The 27,657-nt window shown below is 39.3% G+C and overlaps 1 protein-coding gene across 8 annotated transcripts in view; it reads right to left on the reverse strand.

Annotated features, from left to right (window-relative positions):
• The window catches only part of PLCB4 (phospholipase C beta 4), a 478,321-nt gene that overhangs the window by 52,863 nt on the left and 397,801 nt on the right, over positions 1-27,657 (reverse strand). For 7 of the 8 annotated variants that reach the window (XM_081559122.1, XM_081559121.1, XM_081559116.1 and 4 more), the window contains 9 exons: positions 22,735-22,835; positions 21,003-21,038; positions 18,234-18,375; positions 17,536-17,620; positions 17,065-17,189; positions 14,964-15,015; positions 6,399-6,501; positions 3,555-3,719; positions 709-913 (listed from right to left, as the gene is read on the reverse strand). In XM_081559122.1, coding sequence (XP_081415248.1) covers positions 709-913; positions 3,555-3,719; positions 6,399-6,501; positions 14,964-15,015; positions 17,065-17,189; positions 17,536-17,620; positions 18,234-18,375; positions 21,003-21,038; positions 22,735-22,835 — 1,014 coding nt within the window. The remainder of the gene's footprint in view (positions 1-708; positions 914-3,554; positions 3,720-6,398; positions 6,502-14,963; positions 15,016-17,064; positions 17,190-17,535; positions 17,621-18,233; positions 18,376-21,002; positions 21,039-22,734; positions 22,836-27,657) is intronic. The other variant, XM_081559119.1, reaches the window with a different exon arrangement.

The following is a 27,657-nucleotide window of genomic DNA, read 5'->3' on the forward strand; positions in this document are numbered from 1 at the left end:
TGATTTATGTCGGAGAGTGTTTTGCCTATGTTTTCCTCTAGGAGTTTTATTGTTTCTGGTCTTACGTTTAGATCTTTAATCCATTTTGAGTTTATTTTTGTGTACGGTGTTAGGAAGTGTTCTAGTTTCATTCTTTTACAAGTGGTTGACCAGTTTTCCCAGCACCACTTGTTAAAGAGGTTGTCTTTTCTCCATTGTATATTCTTGCCTCCTTTGTCGAAGATAAGGTGTCCATATGTGCGTGGGTTTATCTCTGGGCTTTCTATTTTGTTCCATTGATCTATATTTCTATCTTTGTGCCAGTACCATACTGTCTTGATGACTGTGGCTTTGTAGTAGAGTCTGAAGTCAGGCAGGTTGATTCCTCCAGTTCCATTCTTCTTCCTCAAGATTGCTTTGGCTATTCGAGGTTTCTTATATTTCCATACAAATTGTGAGATGATTTGTTCTAGTTCTGTGAAAAATACCATTGGTAGCTTGATAGGGATTGCATTGAATCTGTAGATTGCTTTGGGTAGAATACTCATTTTCACTATATTAATTCTTCCAATCCATGAACACGGTATATTTCTCCATCTGTTTGTGTCCTCTTTGATTTCTTTCATCAGTGTTTTATAGTTTTCTATATATAAGTCTTTTGTTTCTTTAGGAAATTTAGGGGAAAAAACATATACACAAAAATATTCTGTACCTAAAAGTCTGACTTACCTCCGAATCCATCAGGCACATATGTTTTTAGAACAATATTGCAGAAAATGGTTGGCAGCGATAAAGGTTTATTTCCCTCATTTCGGAGGGAAATGTGTCGATAGCCTGCTTGGAGGCCATCCAGGGGCAGAATCCTCTGGCCGATCAGCTTGTTGTTGTCATCATACACAGCAATCCTCAAGACAGCCAGGTCAGGGAGGATCACCTGCAAACACGAAACAGTACTTGTCATTGATTTGTGGAACACAGCTCCCAAGAATTATAACTCCAGGAATTTGGACCATATTCATACTGCTCGGAAAAGTTCCTTTATGGTGCAAATAAGTTGATGGTCAATTTACATTCCTAAAGCATACTGTATAAGTTACAGTGCCCACGACATTGAGAAAGACAATGGGAACAGGTTTCCTGGAAATCATTCCCTAAAAATTTTAGATGGAATGAATGGATATAAAAGATGACTAATCCAACCCTTGCCATCTTTCCCCATTCCCATCTACATAATGGGTGAGCAACAAGAGACACTGAGAGGTAAAGTGACTTTCCTTTATGTCAAAGATGGTCAGTGACAGCTGGGTCTGAATCCTGGGCCACCTGATTTCAAATCCTTTGATCTGTCTACTACTGGGTTGCTTCTGACATCGAGCTCTGTTTTTGAGAATATGGAAAGTATCTTTGAAGAAATGCTCATGTATAAAAGACAATTTATATATAAATTTGGATTATTTTTCTTTGCACTCCTCAGTTTTTAACACATTTTGGGATATTAAATAAAGATGAGACAGCTAGAAACATTAACATATACCCAAGACATCGCGTTTTCCCAGGTGGCATAGTGGTAAAGAATCTGCCTGTCGATGTATGAAACTCAAGAGACATGGGTTTGATCTTTGGGTCAGAAAGATCCCCTAGAGAAGGAAATGCTCCAGTATTCTTGCCTGGAAAATTCCATGGACAGAGGAGTCCGGCAGGCTACAGACCGTTGGGTCACAAAGAGTCAGACACGACTCAGTGGCTGAGCACACACAGCACAAGACATCTACTCTTGGAATACATGGACACAACATCTGAGCTCACACAGCAGAAATCCTATTTTGATATAAAAGAGCAACATGACAGAAGAAAATCTGATGTTTTTAATCAAGAATTTCTATTTATCGTCTATGAGCAGCTAAGACACCTTGGTTGATTTGAGCACTATGTCTAAAGCTAGGCAATGAATTGGCAGCTTATTTATGCCTAGAGGTTATAACCTAGTTCCAGTTCATAAAGATGAAAAGGTGAAACCAACTTTAGTTACTGTGTTGTTCCTCATTTGGTGAGTGGGGCTTACGCTGTGAGATTCACGCAGAGAACAAAAACAGTAACAGCAAGAAAGAAAATAAAGTTAAAGCACTTGGTATCAATGAAAGGCAATGTAACTTCAGAAGAGCAGGGAAGGATCCAAAATTGGCATCTTGTTTCTGGGGCCAGTAATATTGCATGTAAAAAGCAAGTTTATTTCCCTATGCATCAAAAACAGAGCCTGAAATCAACTTTCTAAATTTCCAGAAATGTATGTAGGGATTATCTGTTTTTGCACAAAACACTGGCCATAGTGACAACAGATTCAGCTGTAACAAACTGAAAAACCCAGGAAGAAAAAAAAAGACACATCACAGCTGTATGCAACTCACGCTACACTCTGATTGTAGAAGAGAAGGTGAAAAGGTAGGGGGAGGGCGGTGCATGGATAATGGGATTCACATAATTGGAAAAGCCTACATCTCAAAATGGCTTGATTCATTGAACTATACTGATCTTCGGTGATATGCTTTCTGCAAACTGGTCAGCCAGTTCTGAGGCTGATAATTCATATTTTTGTTAAGATAAAAAGGTGATTATCTGTGTTGTAAGACACAAACAGAATAGAGACACTTGGAAAACCTGTGCCAAAGAAGAAGCAAGAAAGCACTCTGGTCATGATAACAGAACATGTGAGAGAGAAACAGGCATTTTTGAGATAGTACTGCCAGGGCATGGATTTTTCAATACATCTTCCATTGATGAAAGAGAAACAAGTGGGAGAAAATGGTTACAAGATTAAAACCTGAATCTTTATAGAGAATGACTGATTTGTCTTGTGCGCTCAGTCGCATCAGTCGTGGTTGACTCTTTGCGACCCTATGGACTGTAGCCCACCAGGCTCCTCTGTCCATGGGATTTTCCTGGCAAGAATATTGGAGTGGGTTGCCATACCCTCCTCTAGGGGATATTCCTGACCCAGGGATCAAACCTGTGTCTCCTGCATTGCAGGCAGATTCTTTACCACTGAGTCACTGGGGAAGCCCATAGGATCAAAGTATAATATGAAGGTAAAAACCAAAAAACAAAAATAACATATTATACACAGAACCTGTGGGTAGCAATGGGGACCACACTTTCTGGAGCACACGACAATACCAACTGACCCATTTAAGGGCATTTATTGGTGCAACATCCTATCCATCCTCTTGGCCAAAGGAATGTTGCAAGGCACTAACTACCACGGCAGGGAAGAGCTCTCCCACGTGCGACGGTGTCTACCTGTGGGGCTCCCTCTGAGAACATTGTGAACCCAGAGCTTGAGCACATTGTGAACCCAGAGCTTGAGCACCGCTGTGGGGAAGGTGGGTTCCTCCTGGGAGGAAGGAGAGCCAAGAGGACAGGGACACACAGAAACAATCATTGCATGACAGCTGCAGAACATCTGCATTAGAAGAAGACATTTGGGGTTAAATGACTGTCTGCAGATCATGTAGTGTCTCTACACTAACATGTGGCTCCTAACTTAACAGAGCAAGTCTGACACATTGAAAACACTCTACCTTCCGAAACACAAATGATTCTTCATTGTAAACTGGATTGAGTCCATTGTTCATCACCATGCGAGTGCGGAATTCCTTTCGGATGGTGTCCGTGGGCAACCCATACATATCCACTTCTACATATGTGCCAATTTTCTTATCTGATAAGAACTGACCTGATATGACCTGGAGCAGAAGAGAAATGGGAGGAAAGAGAAGTTAAGCTGGTGTAATCATCAGTAACAGGACAATCTGGCAGGGAGAGAGTCTCTGTTCATCTTTAGAAATTTCAATTATCTCTGGAAATAATGTATTCATTCCTTACTAAACTGAAGCGGCCAATTCAAATATGCCTTAAGATCCTTCATAGTTCCAAAATTCACTTTTATTGAATTCTTTCAGAAGTCTTACAAAGAAACACACAGAAAGAAAAGTAATGCTAAAATGCTAAATTGATATTGACAATTGACAGAGAGGACAGTGATATATATATTTTTTAAAACCAGTATTAAAAAAGCAGTATTGATTGCTTCATTTCACAGGTGTGGGCACTTAGATTAAGAAGCTGTGGACAAATATTTTTTGTATTATATAAGTCATGTATATTTCCCTCGTCTATCAATTATAAAGCTATGGAAAGGCTTTTTTCACCTATTTCCAAATAATTATAGCTAATTATTAAGGGTTTTTTTTTACATAATCTAATAGCTAATCATTATGAAACAGTTTTTTCAGGTACAACTGACATTAAATAAATTGTACATGTTTAGAGTGTACAATGAAATTAGTTCTGACATATGAGCACATCTATAAAACTGTCACCAATATTAAGGCAACAAATATTTCCATCACTTCCCAAAGTTCCTTTGTACCCTTTTGTAATCCATCCCTTCTTCTGTCTGTCTAGAGGAAACTACTGATCTATTTTCTGTTACTTTACATTAGTTTGCATTTTCTAGAATTCTGTATCAACGTAATCATATAGCAGGTATTTTTTTCATTACTATGCTTTATTTTTTATAGCAATTTCTGTTTACAGCAAAATTGATAATATACTGCTTCTGTCCCCTCATCCACAATATCCCTCACTATGGATACCTCACATCTCAGTAGCATATATGTTACAGTCAGTGAACCTATATTGACACTTCATTATCACCCAAAGCCATAGTTTACATTAGGGTTTACTCTGGTGTACATTTAATGGATTTGGGGAAAAAAGCAAATATTAATGACATGTATCTATTATCATAGAATCATACAGAAAGTTTCACTGCCCTAAAACCCTTGTACTCTGCCTGTTAATCCCTCCCCACAATTCTTGTTCTTTTTCTTTCTTTCCATCTCTATAGTTTTGCCTTTTTCCAGAATGTCATTTAGTTGGAGTCAAACAGTATGTCACTTTTTCAGACTAGTTTTTTTCACTTAGTAATGTTCATTTACTGGATGGATGAAGCACAAGCTGGAATCAAGATTTCCAGGAGAAATATCAATAACCTCAGATATGCAGATGACACCACCCTTATGGCAGAAAGTGAAGAACTAAAGAGACTCTTGATGAAAGTGAAAGAGGAGAGTGAAAAAGTTGGCTTAAAACTATACTTTCAGAAAACTAAGATCATGGCATCTGGTCCCATCACTTCATGGCAAATAGATGGGGAAACAGTGGAAACAGTGGCTGACTTTATTTTTGGGGGCTCCAAAATCACTGCAGATGTTGACTGAAGCCATGAAATTAAAACACGCTTGTTCCTTGGAAGAAAAGTTATGACCAACCTAGACAGCATATTAAAAAGCAGAGACATTACTTTGCCAATAAAAGTCCATCTAGTCAAGGCTATGGTTTTTTGAGTAGTCAGGCATGGATGTGAGAGTTGGACTATGAAGAAAGCTGAGCGCTGAAGAATTGATGCTTTTGAACTGTGGTGTTGGAGAAGACTCTTGAGAGTCCCTTGGACTGCAGGAGATCCAACCAATCCATCCTAAAGGAAATCAGTCCTGAGTGTTCACTGGAAGGTTTGATGTTGAGTCTGAAACTCCAATACTTTGGCCACCTGATGCAAAGAACTGACTCATTGGAAAAGACCCTGATGCTAGGAAAGATTGAAGGCAGGAGGAGAAGGGGGCAGCAGAGGATGAGATGGTTGGATGGATCACTGATTCAATGAACATGAGTTTGGGTAAACTCCGGGAGTTGGTGATGGACAGAAAGGCCTGGCGTGCTGCAGTCCATGGGGTCGCAAAGAGTCGGACACAACTGAGCGACTGAACTGAACTGAATGTTTATTTCTTTCATCCATGTCTTTTCATGACTTGATAGCTCATTTCTTTTTAGAATTAAGTAATATTCCACTGTCTGGACATACCATTCATTGCTTCTTTATCCATTCACCCACTAAGTGGCACCTTGGTTGCTTTCAAAATTTTATCAACTATGAATAAAGCTGCTGCAAACATTCCTGTGTAAGTTTTCATGTGGATGTGAGTTTTTAATTTGTTTGGGTAAATACCAAGGAGTACAACTGCTGAATCACGTGGTAAGAGTATGTTGAGTTTTGGGAGAAACCACCCAACTGTTTTCCAAAGTGGTTGTATGATTTTACATTCCCACCATCAATGGCCAAGAGTTCCCATTGCTCCAATTCTCCACTGGGTACTTTTTGATCTGGTGTGTTTGATGAAAAGTAGCTAATAATTTCACTAGTAGAAAAAAATGTATCTCAAGGAAAAAAATGTTAAAGTTGAGAGCAACACGTGGATCTTGCAACTTGACATTAAATATTTTAATTGCAATTTTTTAAGGCTTTTCCAAGACCACCTGGATCCACTCTTTTTATACTATTCTGTGGAGAGCAGGAGACTTACCTGCACAGAGCAAGTGGCTGCAATAACCCCATCAACAGGCGTTTCAGAGAAGGGATCAAATGTTCGATCGGGCCGTCTCATGAAATCTGGTTTGAGAAGGTACCTGGTGGGACAAAAGCATAGAAGGAGTTTACTAGTTGCTTTATAAAGACTCAGAAAATCACTATTCAAGACACTTAATACATCTTTATCCCTATTTCTAACTTAGGAAATAGGCTTTTTGGTGGAGGATCCCAAGAACTGAAGAGAATTTCCCTGTCCTATGGATGACCCCAACAAGGAACAGGGAAGAGGAAATGTTGTTTAGATCCAGGCTCCGGGACATCTATGATTTCCTGATACTATCATCTTCTCTGGAACTTGTTGATGCTCTTACATGCACAAAATAAAATGCAAAGAATAACAGTGAAAAACCAATTATATGAGCTACAGTTATCAAAATATGGAAAATATGTCTTTATTGTTTTAATCAATATATTAAATTATGGGATCTAATGGCAAGTTTGATAATTAGCATAGTTTCAAAGTACTGATAATCATAAAACTATATTGAGAGATCTCTAACAATTAAAATGAGATATAAAAATATCTGATTTATGTTGGAGTCAGAGGTACCGCTAACATTACTATGGATTGCTATGTATTTTCATAATCAAATGAAACGTAGTTTCAGTTAGAGGTCTCCAATTCTAATGAGGATAATTAGGCAAGAAGATGAAATAAAAGGTATCTAGATTGGAAAGAAGTAAAACTATTTCTATTTGCAGACAACATGATCTTGTTTCTAGAAAAACCTACAGAGTGCACTAAAAAGCTATTAGAATTAATAAATGAGTTCTAGGATATGAAATCAACATAAAAAATCAATTTTATTTATATGCACCAAGCAATGAACAATCTAAAAACAAAATTAAATAAATAATTGCATTTATAATGGGACCTAAAAGAATAAGATACTTAGGAATACATTTAAAAAAATAAGTACATGTACTTTGAAAATCACAAAACATTGCTAAAGAAAATTTTAAAAGAACTAAATGAATGGAAAGATATCTTGTGTTTATGGATCAGAAGACTTACTATTGTTAAGATGGCACTACTCTCAAATTGCTATACAGATCCAATACAATCTCTATCAAAATCCCATCTGGTTTCTTTACAGAAATTGACAAGCTGATCCTCAAAGAACTCAAAGAACAAGAATTCTCAATACAATCTTAATAAAGAAGAACTAAGTTGGAGGTCTCATACTTCTTAATTTCAGAACTTCCTACAAAGCAACAGTGGCCAAAGCAGCTAGGTATTGGAAAAAAAGATTAACATAAAAATCAATGACATAGAATTGGGAGTTCAGAAATAATTTCACATCTATGCAAATGATTTTTGTCAAGGATGCCAAGACTACTCAGTGGGGGAAAGAACAGTCTTTAAACAAATGATGCTATGTCAACTGAATAGCCACATGCAAAAAAGTAAAATTACTTCCTTCTTTCACATGATAAAGAAAAATTAACTCAAAATGGATCAAAGACCTAATTGTAAAAAGCTATAACTATAAAACTCTTAGAAGAAATTATATCTGTAAACCTTTGTGAGTCAGAATTTGACAATGCATTCTTAGACGTAACTCCAAAAGTACAAGTAGTAAGAAAAAAATACACAAACTTGACTTTATCATATTTTTGCACTAAAGGAACATTATCAAGGAAGTGAAAAGACAAATCATAGAATGGGAGAAATTATTTACAAATCATTTATCTGATAAGAGACTTGTACCTAAAATATATGAAGAACAAATAACTCAGTTAAAAAACGCGTAAAGGATCTGAATAGACAGTTCTCCAAATAAGATAAACAAATGGCCAGCAAGCACTTGAAAAGATGCTTAATTTCATTTGTCATGAGAGAAATTCAAGCCAGCATCACAATAAGATACCATTACACACAGTAGGTGGGAAGAGAAGGGGACGACAGAGGATGAGATGGTTGGATGGCATCACTGACTCAAAGGACATGAGTTTGAGTAGACTCCAGGAGTTGGTGATGGACAGGGAGGCCTGGAGTGCTGCAGTTCATGGGGTCACAAAGAGTCAGACATGACTGAGCGACTGAACTGAACTGAACACACAGTAGGAGGGCAATAGGAAAAAAAAAAGAAAATTAATGTGGATGAGAAGATGGAGAAATTGGAGCCCCCACTCAACATTGCTGGTGGGAATGTAAAATGATGCAGCCACTGTGGAAAACAGTCTAGAATTCATCAGTTACAGAGTTACCATATGACCCAGAGATCCTTCTCTTCTGTGTATACCCAAGAAAAGTGAAAACATATGCTCACACAAAAACCTGCACATGAAGGTTCATAGTAGCATTATTCATAATAACCAAAAGATGGAACAATTCAAATTTCCAGCAAAAGATGAATGGACATACAAGATGAGGTATATCCACACAATGGAAAATTAATAATAAGTAATAGAATTATTTCAGTAATAAAAAGAAATAAAGAAAATAAAGTATTGATACACAGTACAACATAGGTGAACCTTGCAAATGTTGAAGACAGTCATTAAAAGGTCACATATTATATGAATCCATTTACATGAAATGTGCAGAACAGGCAAAAATGTAGTGACAGTGTGTAGACCAGCGGTTGCTTAAGGCTGGGATGGGGCAGGGGATGTTAGAAAGTGACAGACGAAGGGCATCGGTTTTCTTTTTTGTATGATTAAAGTGTCTTGAAATTGATCCTCAGCACTGTCTGCCTCTTATTCCCATTGGGTATGCTCACAGAATCACACTCTGGCTGGATTCCATAACTTTCCTGAAACTTATGTCAAAGAACTCTATCTCTCCAAAAAACCATTTTTTCAAAAAAAATGACAATAATTGTAGATAGGAAAATTACATACTAATATAAGCAAAAATATGAGCTATCGACTTCCCTGATAGCTCAGCTGGTAAAGAATCCGCCTGCAATGCAGGAGGCTCTGGTTGGATTCCTGGGTTGGGAAGATCCACTGGAGAAGGGCTAGGCCACCCACTCCAGTATTCTTGGGCTTCCCTTGTGGCTCAGCTGGTAAAGAATCTGCCTGCAATGCAGGAGACCTAGGTTGGGAATTCCTGGGTTGGGAAGATCTCCCGGAGAAGGGAAAGGCTACCCACTCCAGTATTCTGGCCTGGAGAACTCCGTGGACTGTATAGTTCATGGGGTCGCAAAGAGTCAGACATGACTGAGCGACTCTCACTTCACATGAGCAGAAAATAGAAGCACTTTCCCCAGAACTATAGGTTTGTTTTTAAATGTAAAAGAATCATAACTTGGGATCACATCTTTCATACCCCTTAAAGTGTAACTTTCAACTCTGTAAGTTTCAACTCTAGATGATGTTAAATCTATTACTATTCTTTAAAATGCAACCAAAGGGAATCCCAAAGCACAATATTTTTCCTTAAAAGTTTACAGTCATGTTTTTGGTTTTGACAAAGCTGACATTCTTTGCTATCTTCTACACATTCCACTTGGATGTAATCAGCAATAAAGAGCCTCTGAGGACAATATTGACTTTTATTTTATTTAAACATTTTTTTATTTTACATTCAAATATAGCTGATTTATGTTGTGCTAGTTATAGGTGTACAGCAAAGTGATTAAGTTATGTATTTAGATATATTCTTTTTCAGATTCTTTTCCCATATAGGTTACTTGTGTCACTGCAGAGGTTCCTGCTTGGCTTAATGCTCTGCGGCTACTCTCTTGATTCTTAATGATTTGTGAACACGAAGTACTTGGGACTACATAGCCGGTCCTGCCTGGTGGTGTTTTTAGGTGCAGGAAATGAACCCATTCCAAGCATCCAGGTCTGTGTGATGGCCACAGGGCAAGTCTGAAGTCAGTGGCAAGTGAATTGATGTAAGAATTCTCTACAGACTTCAAAGGCCTTGGAGGCAAGGGCTGGAGAGAAGGGCTTTCAGCCAGGTGGATGGACACGAGTTACAGAATCAAAGGATGGTCGAACAAGATATTTCATCTTGCTTCATCACATCTGAGATGCTATCAACATGCCCTTGTTTATTTACCAGCAAGCAAGCAAAATGGCTGCTGATTAACTGTAAGTTCCCATGGATCTTAAGATTCATTCTAACTTGACAAAGTCATTTAAAAAGTGTGCACCTTTGAATCATAAAATATCATAGTATTTTGATAGCAACTGTCTGGTTTCCTCCAAAAGCCTGGGAAGACTTGAGAAATTAGTTTGCTCTATTCTGTTTCATTAGAAAGTGTAGAAGTACTTCCTGCCTTTCCAACTTTAAAAATGAGTCTGTAATAAACTACTGCTCACTGCCTGGTAAAAATCACACTTACAGGATGCAGTGGTGTGGCCTCCTAAACAAACTGCCCACAGACCAGACAGGGATTCCCAAGTAAGTTTCTGATGTTTGGTTACTGTTGTGAGATTTAGGGGTTTCTACAAGTATTGTTTGCCACCATAGGCCTAAAAGATACAGAACATCTCTTTACAGAAACCCTTAGACATAGCCCACAAGGATTTTTTAGAAGTCCCTGCAGTGGACAGGAACAAGACAAAGGTATTGGGGTGAAAGCTCCAGGGTGCCTCCGATGCCCCTGCGACGTGGAAGTGCATCCTTCACGGCTGGCCCATCTCTGCTGTGAGCTATGACTCCTCAGGAGCACAGCATACAGTCAGGAAAGACTGCTTCTCTCTGCCCTGTGGGCAAGACCTCTGCCTCCAGGCTGGGTGTGGAGGAAAGGGGAGGGGCAGGGGGACAGGAGACTTATTGTTGATGCCTCTTGTAGTCCTGATGCCCCAGGGAACAGTCAGATTTTTCAGTCCCTCTGGTTGGACTTAAGCTTTTGGTCACATTACCTCAAAAACACAAGCACAGAATCCAGGCTAACACTGTTGTTCAGTCGCTCAGTCGTGTCCGACTCTTTGCGACCTAATGGACTGCAGCACGCCAGGCCTCCCTGTCCATCACCAACTCCTGGAGCTTGCTCAAATTCATGTCCATTGAGTCGGTGATGCCATCCAACCATCTCATCCTCTGTTGTCCCCTTCTCTTCCTGCCCTCAATCTTTCCCAGCATCAGGGTCTTCTCTAATGAGTCGGTTCTTTGCATCAGGTGGCCAAACTATTGGAGCTTCAGCTTCAACATCAGTCTTTCTAATGAATATTCAGGATTGGTTTCCTTTAGGATTGACTGTTTTGATTTTCTTGCAGTCCAAGGGACTCTCAAGAGTCTTTTCCAACACCACAGTTCAGAAGCATCAATTCTTCAGCATTCAGCCTTCTTTATGGTCCAACTCTCACGTCCATACATGACTACTGGAAAAACCAGGCTAACATAGCACCATCCTTGTTCATGAATGGATTTTACAATAAACAGTGCAGAAAGTCAGAAACTAAGCATGTGGACTATGGTGAAACAGATCCCCACCCACTTCACCTGGCCTTTAACAATGCTTTGCTGAAATTCTTCAGGAAGTCCGGCGGGGGGGGGGGGGGTTAGAACAGGAGTCACCCGTTCTCCTCGCCTGGGGCCTTACAACCAACACTGCAAGTTCCTTCAGTACAGCCCACCACTGACGGACTTTACTGAGTGTGGACAGGTGGACCCAAGTTGGTTCAGTAACACTGGGGCCCCTCTTCCATAGAAACGATGCCCAGCCCGTGTCCAGGCAGGAGGAACCACTGGACTCCTGAGGAGGGATGAGCCACGTGAGGCTCTGGGAGGGTCACAGCCAGGTGTGTTTAAGCTTTTCTTTAACCTCACTTTTCCACAGAAATTTGCAGTTCATAAAGGACTTCAAATACGTACACTCAGTTCAAACTTACTGAGCTGTCACAGCAAACCTGGGGTGATGGGTATTACTGGCTTCATTTTGTCAGTAGGAAATTGAGATTCAGGGCCTCATCTACCTGCCCAGGGCAACATCAGCCTGTGGAAGACCTGGGTCAGGCTAGAGCCAAGGGCTTTTACATCCTCCACCACAGCTGCCCCTGGGGCCTCAGCCCCCACTGGGGGGCCCACCCATAAATTTATGTACACAGTCTCCTGGTTCTCAATGTTTGGCACTAAATAACAAGGCAGCTTAAAAAATACTCTGAAACATGTATTGGATTGTTTTCTTTGGAACCATAATTTTAATTTCTTTTTTCTCCCCTGTTTTATTGAGAGATATAGTAGATTGGTAATTACGGTTTTGGACTGTGAATTTTAAATCATTATAACGAGGCTCAAACACATCTTTATTAATCAAAATAGGAACCATTATAATCAACACATTTTTGCCAATGAGAACTAAGTTTGTTTATTCTTATAGCATAAAAATTATGCTTCAGGATTTGACAAACTCTTGGAAAGCATTTTCTGCCTCCTGCTGGTTGTGGAAGGATTCTCCCCGCCAAAAGCTGTCCAGATGCTTGAAGAAGTGGCAGCTAGTTGGCGTTCAGTCAAATGAATATGGTGGATGAGGCAAAACTTTGTAGCCCAATTCGTTCAACTTTTGAAGCACTGGTTGTGACACATGCAGTCGGGCATTGTCATGGAGAAGAACTGAGCCTTTTCTGTTGACCAGGGCTGGCTGCAGACTTTGCAGTTTTCAGTGCTTCTCATCAATTTGCTGAGCATACTTCTCAGATGTAATGGTTTTGCTGGGATTTAGAAAGCTGTAGTGAATCATAAGGGGAGCAGACCACCAAACAGTGACCATGGTCTTTTTTGAGTGCAAGTTTGGCTTTGGGAAGTGCTTCAGAGCTTCTTCTCGGTCGAACCACTGAGCTGGTTGTTGCCAGTTGTCATACAAAATCCACTTCTCACTGCATGTCACAATCCGATTGAGAAATAGTTCGCTGTTGTTGTGTACAGTAAGAAAAGACAACACTTCAAAACAATGATGTTTTTTGACTTTAAGTTAGCTCATGAAGTACCCACTTATCGAGCTTTATCACCTTTCCAATTTGCTTCAAATGCCAGATGGCCACAGAATGGTCGACAATGAGTTTTTCCGCCAACTTCTTGGGTAGTTACAAGAGGATCAGCTTTGATGATTGCTCTCAATTGGTGGCTGGCAACTTCCGATGACCAGCCAATATGCTCCTCATCTCTCTTGTTTTCTTTGCAAAACTTCTGAACCACCACCACCCTCTGTGTTTGTTAGCAGTTCCTGGGCCAAATGCATTGTTGATGTTGCGAGTTGTGTCCACTGCTTTCCGACACATTTTGAACTTGAATAAAAAAAATCACTCAAATTTGCTTTTTGTCTAACATCATTTCTATAGTCTAAAATAAATATAAAATAAATAGCAAGTAATAAGTCATTAGGAAAAAAACATAAAGTGAGAAATGTGCATTAATGATGTATAACATAACCAGATTTATTTAAGAATGTATCCAGTATTAAATGGCAAGTTCAACAATGCAAAAACTTCAATTACTTTTGCACCAACCTAATTGAAATACAACACTTCATTAGTTTAAGGTATACAATTTGCATTTCCTTCAAAACACACAGCAGAGGCAAATGCCCTGTATGCTCCAGGTGGGTGACTTGGGTAACAGGGTTGTCACCTGTGGGTATAGGTGCATTGGTGGGCAGGAAGAGGTGGGAGTAGGCATTCTGAATCCACAAGTGCTAAAAATTTTATCGTGATTGGCTGTTTTTAGTATCCAACAATGGACATTACGTATCCAACCAGGGAGGCCAAGAGCATCCTGACAGTCATGTGGTGGGAAGAAATGGCACTCTACTATTTAGTCTAGAAGGCTTTGGGCAGTGGTTGGAGATCATTTACCTGAAGTAACACTTGGGGACGTCTGCATGGAGGAAAAAAAAATGGCCACACAGTTTTTTTTCATGTATAGAATTTGTACAGAATTTCTATACAAGAACTATGAGAAAGTTCTTCCATAGAACTTTAATTTCATTTTTTCATTTAACTTTCCAGCATTTCAGCGAAATTAACATTTACTATTTCACTACTTGGTTCACAGATTTTAGGAAGCACTATTGAAGAACCTTGAACAACACTTATAGCATTATTTTTTGGTGACTACTATTTACAAGACAAGAAAAAAATTAATAGAGGACACAACTGTCTTCCTAGCTGAAATAAATTCCACTTAATACTGAGGACTTCATTACATACTAAATCAACTTCATTCCTTTATCTGTCCTATGTAAGATACACATATTTAATATCTTTGTCCCTCTTGCTGATGTCCAAATGAGCAGGGATCATTATCTGTCCTAGTTATAAAGGCCTCCACTATTGAATTTAAAGTGAAAGCATTAAACTCTGGAGTGTGTATAAGAAACTACTTACCTAGTGGTTAATTTTTTTTTTTTCTGCTTAGTGAAACTGCGGTTGATGAAGAATGTATATTGCAGATGTAATTTACCTGGGGATTTCATTTGTTTCTATCCCATCCCTCAAACCTTGCTTAAATTCACCAACTCCTAATTTAAAATGACACGGTTTCATTACAGCTGTAGTATGGAGTGTAGAACACGGTGACAACAGTCTAAATCACATTACTTACCCGCACGATCCATTATACTCAAATTTCCCCTGATTCAATTGCATCGCTAAATCTGTCAAGAGACAAAAATAATTTAGTACTTCATCTTCCTGGACAAAGAAGATTTTGATGGGTGATTTTAAATAATGGAAATGAGATACTGATCCCAGGCTGAAAGGTCTTTTTTAACACCACAAGGTACTTTCACAGGGTCTGTTCACAGAGAGAGGCATACAACTCTCTTTTCCAGATTTAAATGACCTTGAATTTAAAATAAACAAAAAATGTGCATTCATAGAGATCATGTTGGCATTGCTTCTAAATTTGGATTCAATATATGAGTCATAGGACTGTTGAATTAGTGTTGAGAGTATAGATGTCTAACCTGATATATATATATAGTTAGAGAAGACATACCTTATGACCCAGAGGGAGGGTACGCTGGAGAAATTCAGTAGGGTTGTATGAATATAAAACTTGATTAAAATGAATCAAAAATAAACTAGGCAAGTATCATATAAAAAATGTGTGACTTAAAGAGAATTATTCTAGTGGGGTCTACACTGGCAGGGCATGGTTATGACTTTTTCTTGCAGGCAAACAAAATCTTCTTTCTTTTCATCAGCAAAAAACAAACAAAAAAAGGGCCTCCTGATGAATGTTTTTTTTCTTCTCAAAGTACTATGATTAAACCTTACATTATAGAATAAAACGTAAGCTAGCCTAGAGAATAAATTGCCTTCAGATCATTTAGTCTACATAATGGTCTCACTGACAGCAAAGAATGCAACTTGACATCTTTTTAAATAAGTAAAATCAGCAGTGCTTTTTAATCTTTTTTATTTCTATTAGAAACACTCCAGGATCATGACAATTCCTGGTCACAGTTTAGCACAGTGAGCAGCAAGAGGGATGCCGAGCAGAAATCTGACTTCAGTTCCTGGTCACTGAGAGTGGGAAACAGTCAGGCCACATCCACGCCAGAGGGATGCAAGTCATAGGACCTTTCAATCAGTCCAGATCACAGGGAGCAAGGTGTATTCAGATTTACAAAGTATGGTGGATTGGCTTGAAAAAAAAAAATACCCTGAACTGGGAAACATGGGGGATACCCTCATAGGGGAAAAGAACAGAACAAAAGGGATGTTTTTTTCCAACCATTTTAAAGGCCCATGCTTTGAGTGCCCAGGGCCCAGTGCACTGGGACGACCCTGAGGGATGGGGATGGGGAGGGGGGTGGGAGGGGGTTCAGGATGGGGTACACATGTACACCCACGTACATTCATGTCAATGCATGGCAAAAACCACCACAATACTGTAAAGTAATTAGCCTCCAATTAAAATAAATTAATCAATTAAAAAAATAAATAAAGGACCATGCTGTGGTGAATAGGTTTTGTGGCATATTTGTCATCTATATTTTTTCTGTCTCTAATCTTCATATTGTGATCCTAGGCTGTTAACCAAACTTTGAAAACTTTAAAGATTTTATTTATGCTTTCATAAAAATTGACTGCTCTCCTTGCAGGAAAAAGTAAATGTTATTATATATTGGAGCCTTACCAAAGTACACTTCAGAGGAACAAGAACCTTCAGAGGAACATTAGTACCTCTAAGTGTATAGGACTCCTTAAACACCACTTTAGTAGGATCTCCTCCATAATACTCTACATCTTTATGTGAGATTCTGCTATGTTGCTGATCTCCTGCTAAATGCTAACAGTGGGAAGCGTACTTTCCCAAGGAGAAATGAGTCATAGTTACTGTACAAAGATCCTCAAATTCTTCTCATTTCATTCTGTCTCTGGACAAGAAGATAAGTTTGATCCAAAAAGAAGAAAAACTAGACATATTTTGGAAAAAGAGACAATGTTTAGCAGATTAGTCACAGCATTTTCAAAAGGAAATTCAACTGAAATCAAAGTCTATTATCTTTTACCATTGTTTTATTGCTTTAATTTGCATTTTCAATTTCTCACCATTCTATATATCCAACAACATGTTGTTTTGCCATATGTTTGCTTCCTTTAAAAAATGCCCACAGTCAACTGACAGCAACTCTTGGCACTGTCCTGTCAAAATATTCTCATGGAATTTGAGGTCACTGGACATCAGTTCCTACCTGGGGTTTGATAGTTCAGCGAAACCATCTGGCAGCCAGCGTTCCAGAAAATCTGAGGCATGTAATTACTGGAATCTACTCGGCCTCCCTTGGGGTAAATGCGACTCATTTGCCGTTTGTTATAACTGTGTAATGTATTAAGGAAAATGGAAAAGAGTATCCCGGCAGTGATAAATAAATAACAAAGAGCTAAAGCAATGAAGATTGAGATCAACACTGACAAAAACACGTGACAATACAGAACGAATTTCACATGTATAAAGGACGCTAGAGAGAAAAACCATAGTTCACGGTGTGGATTATAAAAACAATTCGCATTTGGGCAGGTTATCCCTGCTGCTGCAGTCTTTCACGTACATTATTTTACTAGCTCTACAACCACAATAATAATTTAGCCATCTTTCTGTTTTAGAGATTCCTGCCAAACTCAAAGTTCACCAACCATTTATTCCACTTAATACATAAGGATACTTCACAAATTCAATGGCATGTGTCTTCAAGTAGCCTAGACCGACTGACTCATTAAAAGAAGACATGTTATAATGAATATTGCGTTCTGTAAAGAAAAGCAAAGATGCACTTAGAAACTCTGCCATCAGACTCACAAAAAGACAAGCGATAAATATAATTACACCTTGAATCATGAGGCTTTGGAGGCAGATGCTCCATTATGCTATCAGTAGCTCCTACTTTCATTAATGTTCTGACGATGGAGATGGCTGACTTACGAAAAGTGTGATGAATTCAATTTGGAGTCAATTATGTGTATACCAACTGACATTCACAGCCACCCCTGGAATATGTATTTTCAGTGAGGACTATGTCTTCTCCAGTCCAGAAATAATTATGAGAAGTTTTAAAATATAACTTGCTACGTTTTTAAGAGACCAGGTTTTGACTCAAATGGGTCTTATAAAGTTTATCTAATGCAAGAGGCGATGGGCTTGGAGTGCTACCAAATCCAGTCTCTCAGAGCCACCTTGTGGACAATACTGGAATGACAACACAAGACCCCCAACAAGCCAAAGATGTGTGTGGTCTGTGCAACAGAAATAAGGTGAGATGGAACAGTCCACAGGCCCAGAAAAGGAAATGGCAGCAGGTCAGGTCACAGCACAATGAAAGAAAAGCAGACAAAAAAGGCAATAGCATTTAACCTTTGGTGTTACCTTCAGCCACATGGAAACCTTGAAACTTTACAGGCTGTGCATAGTTGATCATTGTGGACAAATATGGATGGATATTAGTGGTAGCACCTACATATTTATAAGATGCCATCCACGCCTGCTCATCTTCTACGGTAACCAGGCCCTGTGAGCACAACAAAGGGAATACACACATCAGTGACTTCAGAGGACTCTCAGATTTATGCCACAAACTGCCTTGCATGAGTGTGTGCTCAGTTGCTCAGTCATGCCTGACTCTGTGACCCCATGGACTGTAGCTTGCCAGGCTCCTCTGCCTCTGGAATTCTCCAAGCAAGAATACTGGAGTGGGTTACTCTATCCTCCTCCAGGGGATTTTCCTGACCCAGGGATCAAATCCGAGTCTCCTGGGTTTCCTGCATGGGCAGGTGGATTCTTTACCACTGAGCCACCTAAGAAGCCCCTATAAATTTCCTTACTAGAGACAATCTGCACACAGATCCAAAGATAAAAGATTTTTCTCTTCCTCAATTATGTTAAATAAAACATAATTTTTAAAAAGAGCTTTTAATTTATTTAAAGATTTTTTTTTTTGACATGGGCCATTTTTAAAGTCTTTAATGAATTTGTTACAATATTGCCTCTGTTTTATGTTTTGGTGTTTTGGCCACAAGGCATGTGGCATCTTAGCTGCCTAATTACGAAGTGTGGAGCCTTAACCACTGGACCGCCAGGGAAGTCCCAATAAAGGATAATTTTAAAAGTTAATGTCAGGACTTCCCTGGCGGTCCAGTGACTCCATGCTCCTAACACAAGAATCATGGGTTCCATCCCTGGTCAGGGAACTAAGAATGCACATGCCTTGAGGCGTGGTCAAAAAAAAAAAAAAAAGTTATTGTCTATTGTGGCTCCAAATAATACAAATAGAGATAATAGTAAAATATGAAGCTTACCTTACATTTGGGGACATTTTTTTAGATTTTCAAAGGACTTTATTCCAGAAACTATATTGAAGTTCAGAGCAATGCTATGGAATATGCATAAAGGTATTATAATTCATAATTTCACAAGTTGTGAAATAAATTAAAAAACAGAGATCCTTCAATTTTGTGTACAGGTAAGCTTGTTAAAACAGATTCCAGGGCCCCACCCTCAGAGTTTCTGAAAAAGGGAGTCTGCTGTGAAACCTGAGAATTGTCATTTCTAACCAGCTCCCAAGTGGCTGGTCTGGGGACCATACCTGCTTAACACTTTTGGAAACCAGGTCACATACATAAATGGTTTGTGGTATTTAAAAAAAGCTTATTCTTAAACTAATGTGATAATCCACTATACAGGACCTACTAAAATTGCATTTTTTGCATAGAGGCAAAGAGAAACAAATTATTTTAGTTTGTTTCCTTGTAAATCAGGACAAAAGCAACACAATCAACAACAACAAAAATAACTCCTTCAGAAGTGATCGATATTTAATTGAGATCAATACTCAAGGATGAATAAACTGTTGACTCATATCAGTCAATTCACTGGTTAAAAAAATGGTCAGGCCATTTTGTTTACCTGAGAACATTTTAGATCATCAAACTGATTTCACCAATAAAAGCCAATAAATAGCCAAATAATGTAACTTGTTGAGATTTTTAAAAATCATGTTTTCAAATGTCCCCAGTTAAAATTTGAGATTTCATGCCTAGACTAGGAGCACATAATCATGAATACACTGAATCTGAAAATAAAAATGACATATAGGTCAGGAAATTCATATGATAGCAAAACGGATAGGTCTTTGTTTCAACTATATTGGTGTTCTGAAAGACTGTTAGTCAATTTCACATTGTATCCATTCTAGGAGTTTTATTTGACATTACTTGATGTTGACTTTATTGTAAGGGATGTAAAGTAATATTTTTAGTTGTTATATCCTCTTCACAGCTCATGACATCAAAGTGGTCCTTTTAATAAAAGTATCTGGTATGTTGCAGTTGTGAAACTGTTGGCAGCCAGAGGCAGAAATTTACCTTATCATTTGATTCCCACATCAGGGCTTCAGAAAGTGTTATCTTCTTGTCTATGGGGTCCTATCTTATTTGAAGGAAAACCCAATATTCTTACTGTCTAAAGTCTGGAATAATTGTGGTTAAGTCTGATCCCAGTTTTCTCCTAAGATATTTGTGAAATTCTCTTCTACTAGAATTTCTTAAGATATTAGGGTCAACAAAGATAAGCTGATCTTTGATCATTGATATTTGTTAGCTAAGTAGCTGTGACCAAGTTATTTTCATCTTTAAGGCCTCAGCTTTCTCATATGGTTAGTGGGTCTTACTGTAATCCTTCCTACACATGATGACTGACAGTAACGAGATTGTTATCCAGGGAATCAGCCCGGTACCCAGCTTATGGTATTGGCATTACTAATTATCAATAAACATACAGTAGAAGAATTATACATGCCTTTGTCCATTGTCTAGGAATGAAATCTCAAATGCTAACTAAGAACATACCTAAATGCTTAAACACTTATTTTTAGAAAAATCATCTTATTTGTCTGCCCTAGGTTTTGTGATTCTATCAAGATATAATCATTTCATCACGTGGTTAATTTTTTCTTTTGAAGACTCTTACAAGTAGATGCACTGAGTATGTAAATATTATCCCTACAAACAGCCTGATATTTCATGGGCAATGGGTGGGAGAAGACAGAGTAAACAGCACTTAGTAAAACCTGTTCAATATTGAATGATCACATAGTTTCTAATAATGAAAACAAAACGCACAATGGAATTGTTTTGTTACCTTTTTGCTGTTTTCATGTTCAAGGTCATCTGAAGCCTAAATTAGAGAGAGAAAATAATTTACTTCTCTAAAGGGCGAAACTCCAAGTTTACTAGCCACACACCTGTGGATATTCAAATGTTAGATATTTATCTGTACACCTGTTATTCTATATATCTGTTAAGATAGGACATTACTGGTAACATAAAGCCACAGATACAGTGAGAACTGAAAGGATATCATGGTATAACTCTTCCACACCAGAAAAGCTCATCTTAACGCTTATCTCCATTTTGGCTGATAGTCTTCACCTATTTCAGTGCTTCCTTAAGGTAATTTAGTTAGTGGTCTACTGATGGGGCTTGGGAAATAATAGATGTGACCACCTCCTCTGGTATGTAAAGGATCACTCCTGAGCAGGTCAACACTCATGTCTGGGTACTGATAAAGGCAGGATAATGAGTTTTAGCAGGCATCTAATAATCTGAAAGTAGCTGCAGTTCTCTATATCAGAAAAGGTAAGCATAACGGAAGTATTCTCCTGGCTTTGCTCAGCAGATAAATTTGCTCCCGTTTTCTTAGCACCTACTGTATACATATACCTGCATCTTCATCCATTGTCTTTAATGATTAAGTACTAGTGCTCCCATCAAAGACCATGTCAAAGGATTCAGTCATCACCCTGGATTTATTTATCCTAAAATTAACTCCCTCTGGACTCCCTGGGTTCCCTTTAACCACCAGCTCCCCTTCACAGCAAAACTGCTCAAAACTATTGCTTCTCCTCATTCAGATGTGTCTGCTCCTGGGGTCCCTACCCGCCCCCAAACTCCTCTTTCCAAGGTCATCATGACTCCCAGGCTAGCGATCCAGTGGACACTCCTGCGTCTTCTTACTCTATCACTCACTAGTATTAAAAATCAACCACTTTGCCAGGCCCCAGTGGGGGGTGGGGAGTGAGACGCTCAAAGGGTGCGAACTTCCGGTTATAAGAGGAATAAGTCCTGGGGATGTCACAGACAGCATGGTGACGAGAGTTAACAATACTATATTCCATCCCAGCTGGTGTGAGTGGTGAATCTGCCTGCCAATACAGGAGACATAAGAGACCCAGGTTCCATCCCTGGGTCAGCAAGATCCCCTGAAGGAGGAAATGGCAATCCACTCCGTATTCTTGCCTGGAGAATCCATCGACAGAGGAGTCTGGTGGACTACAGTCCATTGGGATCGCGAAGAGTCGGATAGGACTGAAGTGACTTAGCACACATGCATACTTGAAAGGTGCTAAGAGAGCAGACCGTAAATGTTTTCATCACACACACACACACACACACACGAAGGTAATTAATATACTTGTGCTTATTCTATGTTAGGAGGGAGATGAGACTTCCAATGGGTAGCACTGATTTTCTAATGAGGGTTTCCTGGGATGATCGGGGTCATTATCTTGATGATTTGAACAGCATCACCTTTGCTGCTGGGGTTCTGCTGATGTCTTCCCACTCACGTGTCATAAGGAAATAAATAACATTTGAAGGACATGGGCCAAAAAGGTAGGGGTCAACACTAGGCATGACCAAAGAGTCATTGTATTGTGCATGCCTCGAGGTTAGATATTGATTCTGGCCACCCAACTGAGAAGGGGAATTACAGGCTACCTTATTCTCTTGTGGCTCTCACATTTCTGAAATGGCATAACTACAAGCTGCCATCTCTTGAAAGTCATGAAAGCAAAGAGCACCAAGACTCTGACCTTCTTGACACTATTGGCAATAGCTTCCTTGTGACCCAAGTCATCTGCAGAAAGTTCATTTCCATATTTGTATTCAGGGTGAGCTTCCTCCTCTTGCTCAGCTGTGGGAAAGACAAAAGGAAAATTCATGAAGCTAACTCAACACCAAGGGGTCAGGCCTCCTCTGTAATCGTGCGTAGAACAGAAGCACTTTTAGACGGGAAGGAAGCTAAATGAAAACGGGAACGTTTTAAAAAGTAACTTTTTTCAAATTAAACTCTCACTAAACTCTTATCTAATCAAGGTCAAGGAGGATGTCTTGTTATTTCTTCTGCACCGAGCATGAGTTTTTTATTGAATATAGTTGGTTTAAAATATTGTGTTAGTTTCAGGTGTATAGCAAAGTGACTCAGTCATGTATATATATACTGACTATTTTTCATTACAGGTCATTATAGATATAAAATACTGTTCTTGTGTTACACAGTAAATCATTGTTAGCATGGTTTTTACATGCTTGACCCTTATAAGCTTTTCTTATGTGAATGATTACTTCTATCCTAGTATATACAATAACCCTAAAAATTAAAAGCCTCAAACACCTCAGGAAGATCTGTGACTCATAAAAGGATATTTTGATCTTCTACGACCCCCAGAGATAGCAAGATACAAGAGAAGGAAAATACATTTGATAATTCTGAAAAAGAGTCAAAAATGTCCACTTGAATTTTATGGGCATAATGACTTGTGGCTGGGAGTGGTGTGATACAGAAAAGAAAGAACTTGGAAGGACTTACTGCTTCTGTGAATCATTTGCCAAATCTGGCTTAGGTTTAAAAGACTCTGAAGTCATTCCTGGGGCTCATGGTGGGGAGGGAGCAGGAAGTGGGTGCTATATCAGGCTGGTACCCCAGGAGCCTGGACTGAGCTAAGTAGAGAGGCAGAGATGCCATCATTCAATCCATCGGTTCAGGAAATAACAAGAACTCTGGTACCCACCCAAGGCTGTCAGTGGAAAAAGGACTGCCTGTTGGAAAATCAGCCACATACTGGTTGGTATGAGATCTGTATTCCCATGATGCCCATCCTGCAGGGGCTCCCAGAAATTTGCCTAAAAACTAGCCAGGAACAGGAGACAGCCACAGGCCTATAAGATAAGGTCAACACAAATCCACACTGTCACTACACTGAGCATGAGGGACCTTTAGTACAGAAACAAAGCCAAAAAAACACTGAAAATATTTCTGAGGGAGGTGAACAGAGCCATAAGAATTAGATGTATTTTTTTTTTTAATAGTATGTTTAAAAGGTGGAAAGGAAAATGCAAGAACAGGGGTAGATGAAAAACTTTCACTGATTCTAAGGTACATTTCCCCCCATGTTGTAATATATCTAATATGGCAAAGTACCCTTTAATTGATGGCATTTTATAATTCACTGGAAGCAGTTTTCTTTCTTTTAGAACAGTAAAGCTTTTCAATCAGCAGTGTCTTAGGTTCAGAAATTTGGATGACTTTATGCAAGGAGCCATTCCAGGGAAGGGATGAGGCAAGGGAAAGCAGTCAGACAGCTTCCTCTTCTGGAACTGATATTCTGGTGAGGGGCTATTCTGGAGGCAGATGATTTTTTCTGAAAGTAGGTCGTCCAGGCTTTGGGCAGGAGAAAAGGATCTGAGAAACTGAAAGAGGTCTCAAACTAATCTGGGCTAGTGTACTCACTTATATCTAAAATAAACAGATTCATAGATATGATTTGACTTGTCTGAGGTCACAGTCAGAATATGAACCTAGAGTCTCAGGCTTGTTAGACTAAAGCTCTTAATGTGACACTGGATTTCCGTGACCAACAGTCTGTGACCAACATTTTGAAACCTCTGACCATCACTATTGAATTTCATCTTTATAACTAGTTTAACCTGCCCAGCCAGATATAAACCACTTGAATTTCAGGGGGGTATATTCCATAGACATGGTTGAGACTTAACAACTGCTTTAAAAGGGTTGTACAACTAAAGGTTAGCATCTCTTGATGGTGCTAACACCAACAACTACATGCAACGTTGGTATTCCCCACTTCTCATCTGGTGACATCTTTAGGGTTTTCTATGTATAATACAAGGGATTTGTATTAATTTTGTATCCTGCAACTCTACTCAATTCATTGATTAGCTCTAGTAATTTTCTGGTGGCATCTTTAGGGTTTTCTATGTATAATCCCACTGCTCATCTGAATCTATGTCCAGCCTAATAACTGGACACACATATTCACTGGCTGAGAACCTTTTCTATTTCCTACAGCCTTTAGGCAGGTGTGCCCTCTTGAACTATGCTTGGTTTCCTCTTGAAGTATTTAAATTAGAGACTCTACTCATTCATGTATAGTAGGATCATACTATGATAGCTGGATAATTACAGCCAACTGGTTGACCAGAACTAAACTCAAGTATGACTGAGGGGACATGAGACTCATATGTAATGGGGATAGCAGAAATGTCTATCCCCTTAGAGAGAAACTCAGGTACATATGAATCAACACATTTCTGTCAGAACAACTAAAACTTTACCACAAACTTTTCTGGAATAACATGGGAGCTACTAGAGGCAAATTTATTTTGCCTCTAGGAATGATGAGCATCTGCATAAAAGTTGGGAAAGCAGCCTTAAGGCTAAGTGGAATCATACTGAGCCCTCATTTCAGATGAATGGGTGTGTGTTCAAGAAACTTCACATCTCTGACTCATATCATTTATATTGTTTCCCCCTTTTTAAAGACAAATATTTTAACAATGATTTTACATATTTCTGTTCTTTATATTTCTATACATTAGAGGGACAATGCTGTGAGGTACAAAAGGACCTGACCCTGCAGTCAAGGCAATTTGAGATTGAGTCTTAGTGTTATTGCCAACCAGCTGTGGCACCACATGTAACATATATTATTTATCTAAGCTTCAGTTTCTTCATCTGAAAAATGAATGTAATAATAACTGTTTCATCAGGCTGCATAAAGATTAGAGGAGGCATTGATGTAAAGCACTCGATCCACAGTTGGTACAACAATCGTAGTTGCTGTTATCATTAATATTATTATTTTTCTTAATGTCTTTCATTATTCTATAGCTTGTTTTACTGGATTATTATCTAGTAACACCTTACATGTTTTTGATTATCATCTATGAAAGTTAATCTAAAGTTAAGCAACAGTTTTTATATAATATTCAGACTTTCAAGGTTTAAAAGTACTTTATTGATCTTTTAAGTATTTTTGTTAGATTACAACATTTACAATGCTGTGTTAGCTTCAAGTGTACAGTGAAGAGATTCAGTTACACACATACATTTATCCAATCTTTTTCAGTTTCTTTTCTCATGTAGGTTATTACAGAATACTGAGTAGAGTTCCCTATGCTATACAGTAGGTGCCTGTTAGTTATCTATTTTATATGTAGTTGTGTGTTTAACAAATAGTTCAAGGGATTAGATCTGATAGAGTGCCTGGAGAACTATGGATGGAGGTTCGTGACATTGTACAGGAGGCAGTGATCAAGACCATTCCCAAGAAAAAGAAATGCAAAAAGGCAAAATGGCTGTCTGAGGAGGCCCTACAAATAGCTGAGAAAAGAAGAGAAGTGAAAGGCAAAGGAAAAAAGGAAAGATATACCCATTTGAATGCAGAGTTCCAAAGAATAACAAGGAGAGATAAGAAAGCCTTCCTCACTGATCAGTGCAAAGAAACAGAGGAAAACAATAGAATGGGAAAGACTAGCTTTGTGCTGGCAAGATGGTGGGGTAGAAGGATGTGTGTGCTCATCTGTGAGAACTCCAAAATAACAACTTGCTGCTGAACAACCATCGACAGGAGAATGTTGGATCCCACCAAAAGAAGATACCCCACGTCCAAGGGAAAGGAGATGACCCAGTAAGATGGTAGGAGGGGTGAAATAGCATTTATAAACAAACCCCATACCTGCCAGAGATGCTCAGAGGGCTCAAACAAAACCTTGTGTGCACCAGGACCCAGAGACCCCACAGAGCCTGAGCCAGACCTGTGTCTGAGTCTCCTGCAGAGGTGTGAGTCGGCAGCAGCCTGCCGCAGGGGCTCTGGGCGCAGCCACCTGGTCACACAGCCCGTGGCTTAAGCCCTCTTGGAGGTCACCGTTAACCCCAACACAGAGCCGCCGAACAGACGACCCACAAACTGCAGAACAATTATACCAAAGAAATCCTCACACCATTAGGGAAGTTCTAGGACCCACAACAGATTTCCCAACCTGGGGATCTGGCAAACAGACTGAGTACTCCTAGATAATTTGACTTTGGAGGCCAGTGGGATTTGATTATAGAACTTACACAGGACTGGGGAAATAGACTCTTGGAGGGCACAAACAAAACCTTGTGCACACCAGGACCCAGGAGAAAGGAGACAAGAGACAGAGCCAGACTTGCCTCTGAGTGTCCAGGAGTCTCAGGTGGAGGTGTGGGTTGGCAGAGGCCTGCTGCAGGGGGCACTAAGTGTGGCAGTACATGCATGGGACCTTTAGAAGGAGGTCACCATTATCTTCATTATCAGCATCATAGTTTGGTCTCAGGTCAAACAACAGGGAGGGAACAGAGCCCCACCCATCAACAGACAGTTGGATCAAAGATTTACTGAGCATGGCCAGCCCATCAGAATAAGACCCAGTTTACCCCTCAGTCAGTCTCTCCAATCAGGAAAATTCCATAAGCCTCTTATTCTTATCCCTCAGAGGGCAGACATATTGAAAACCACAACCACAGAACACTAATCAAACTGATCACATGGACCACAGCCTTCTCTAATTCAATGAAACTCTGAGCCATACCCTTTAGGGCCACCCAAGATGGATGGGTTGTGGTGGAGAGTTCTGACAAAACGTGGTCCACTGGAGAAGGGAATGGCAAATCACTTCAGTATTCTTGCCTT

Source organism: Giraffa tippelskirchi, chromosome 13, assembly GCF_054371585.1.
Source record: "Giraffa tippelskirchi isolate mGirTip1 chromosome 13, T2T-mGirTip1v1.2.pri, whole genome shotgun sequence".
In the NCBI taxonomy this organism is placed as follows: Eukaryota; Metazoa; Chordata; class Mammalia; order Artiodactyla; family Giraffidae; genus Giraffa; species Giraffa tippelskirchi.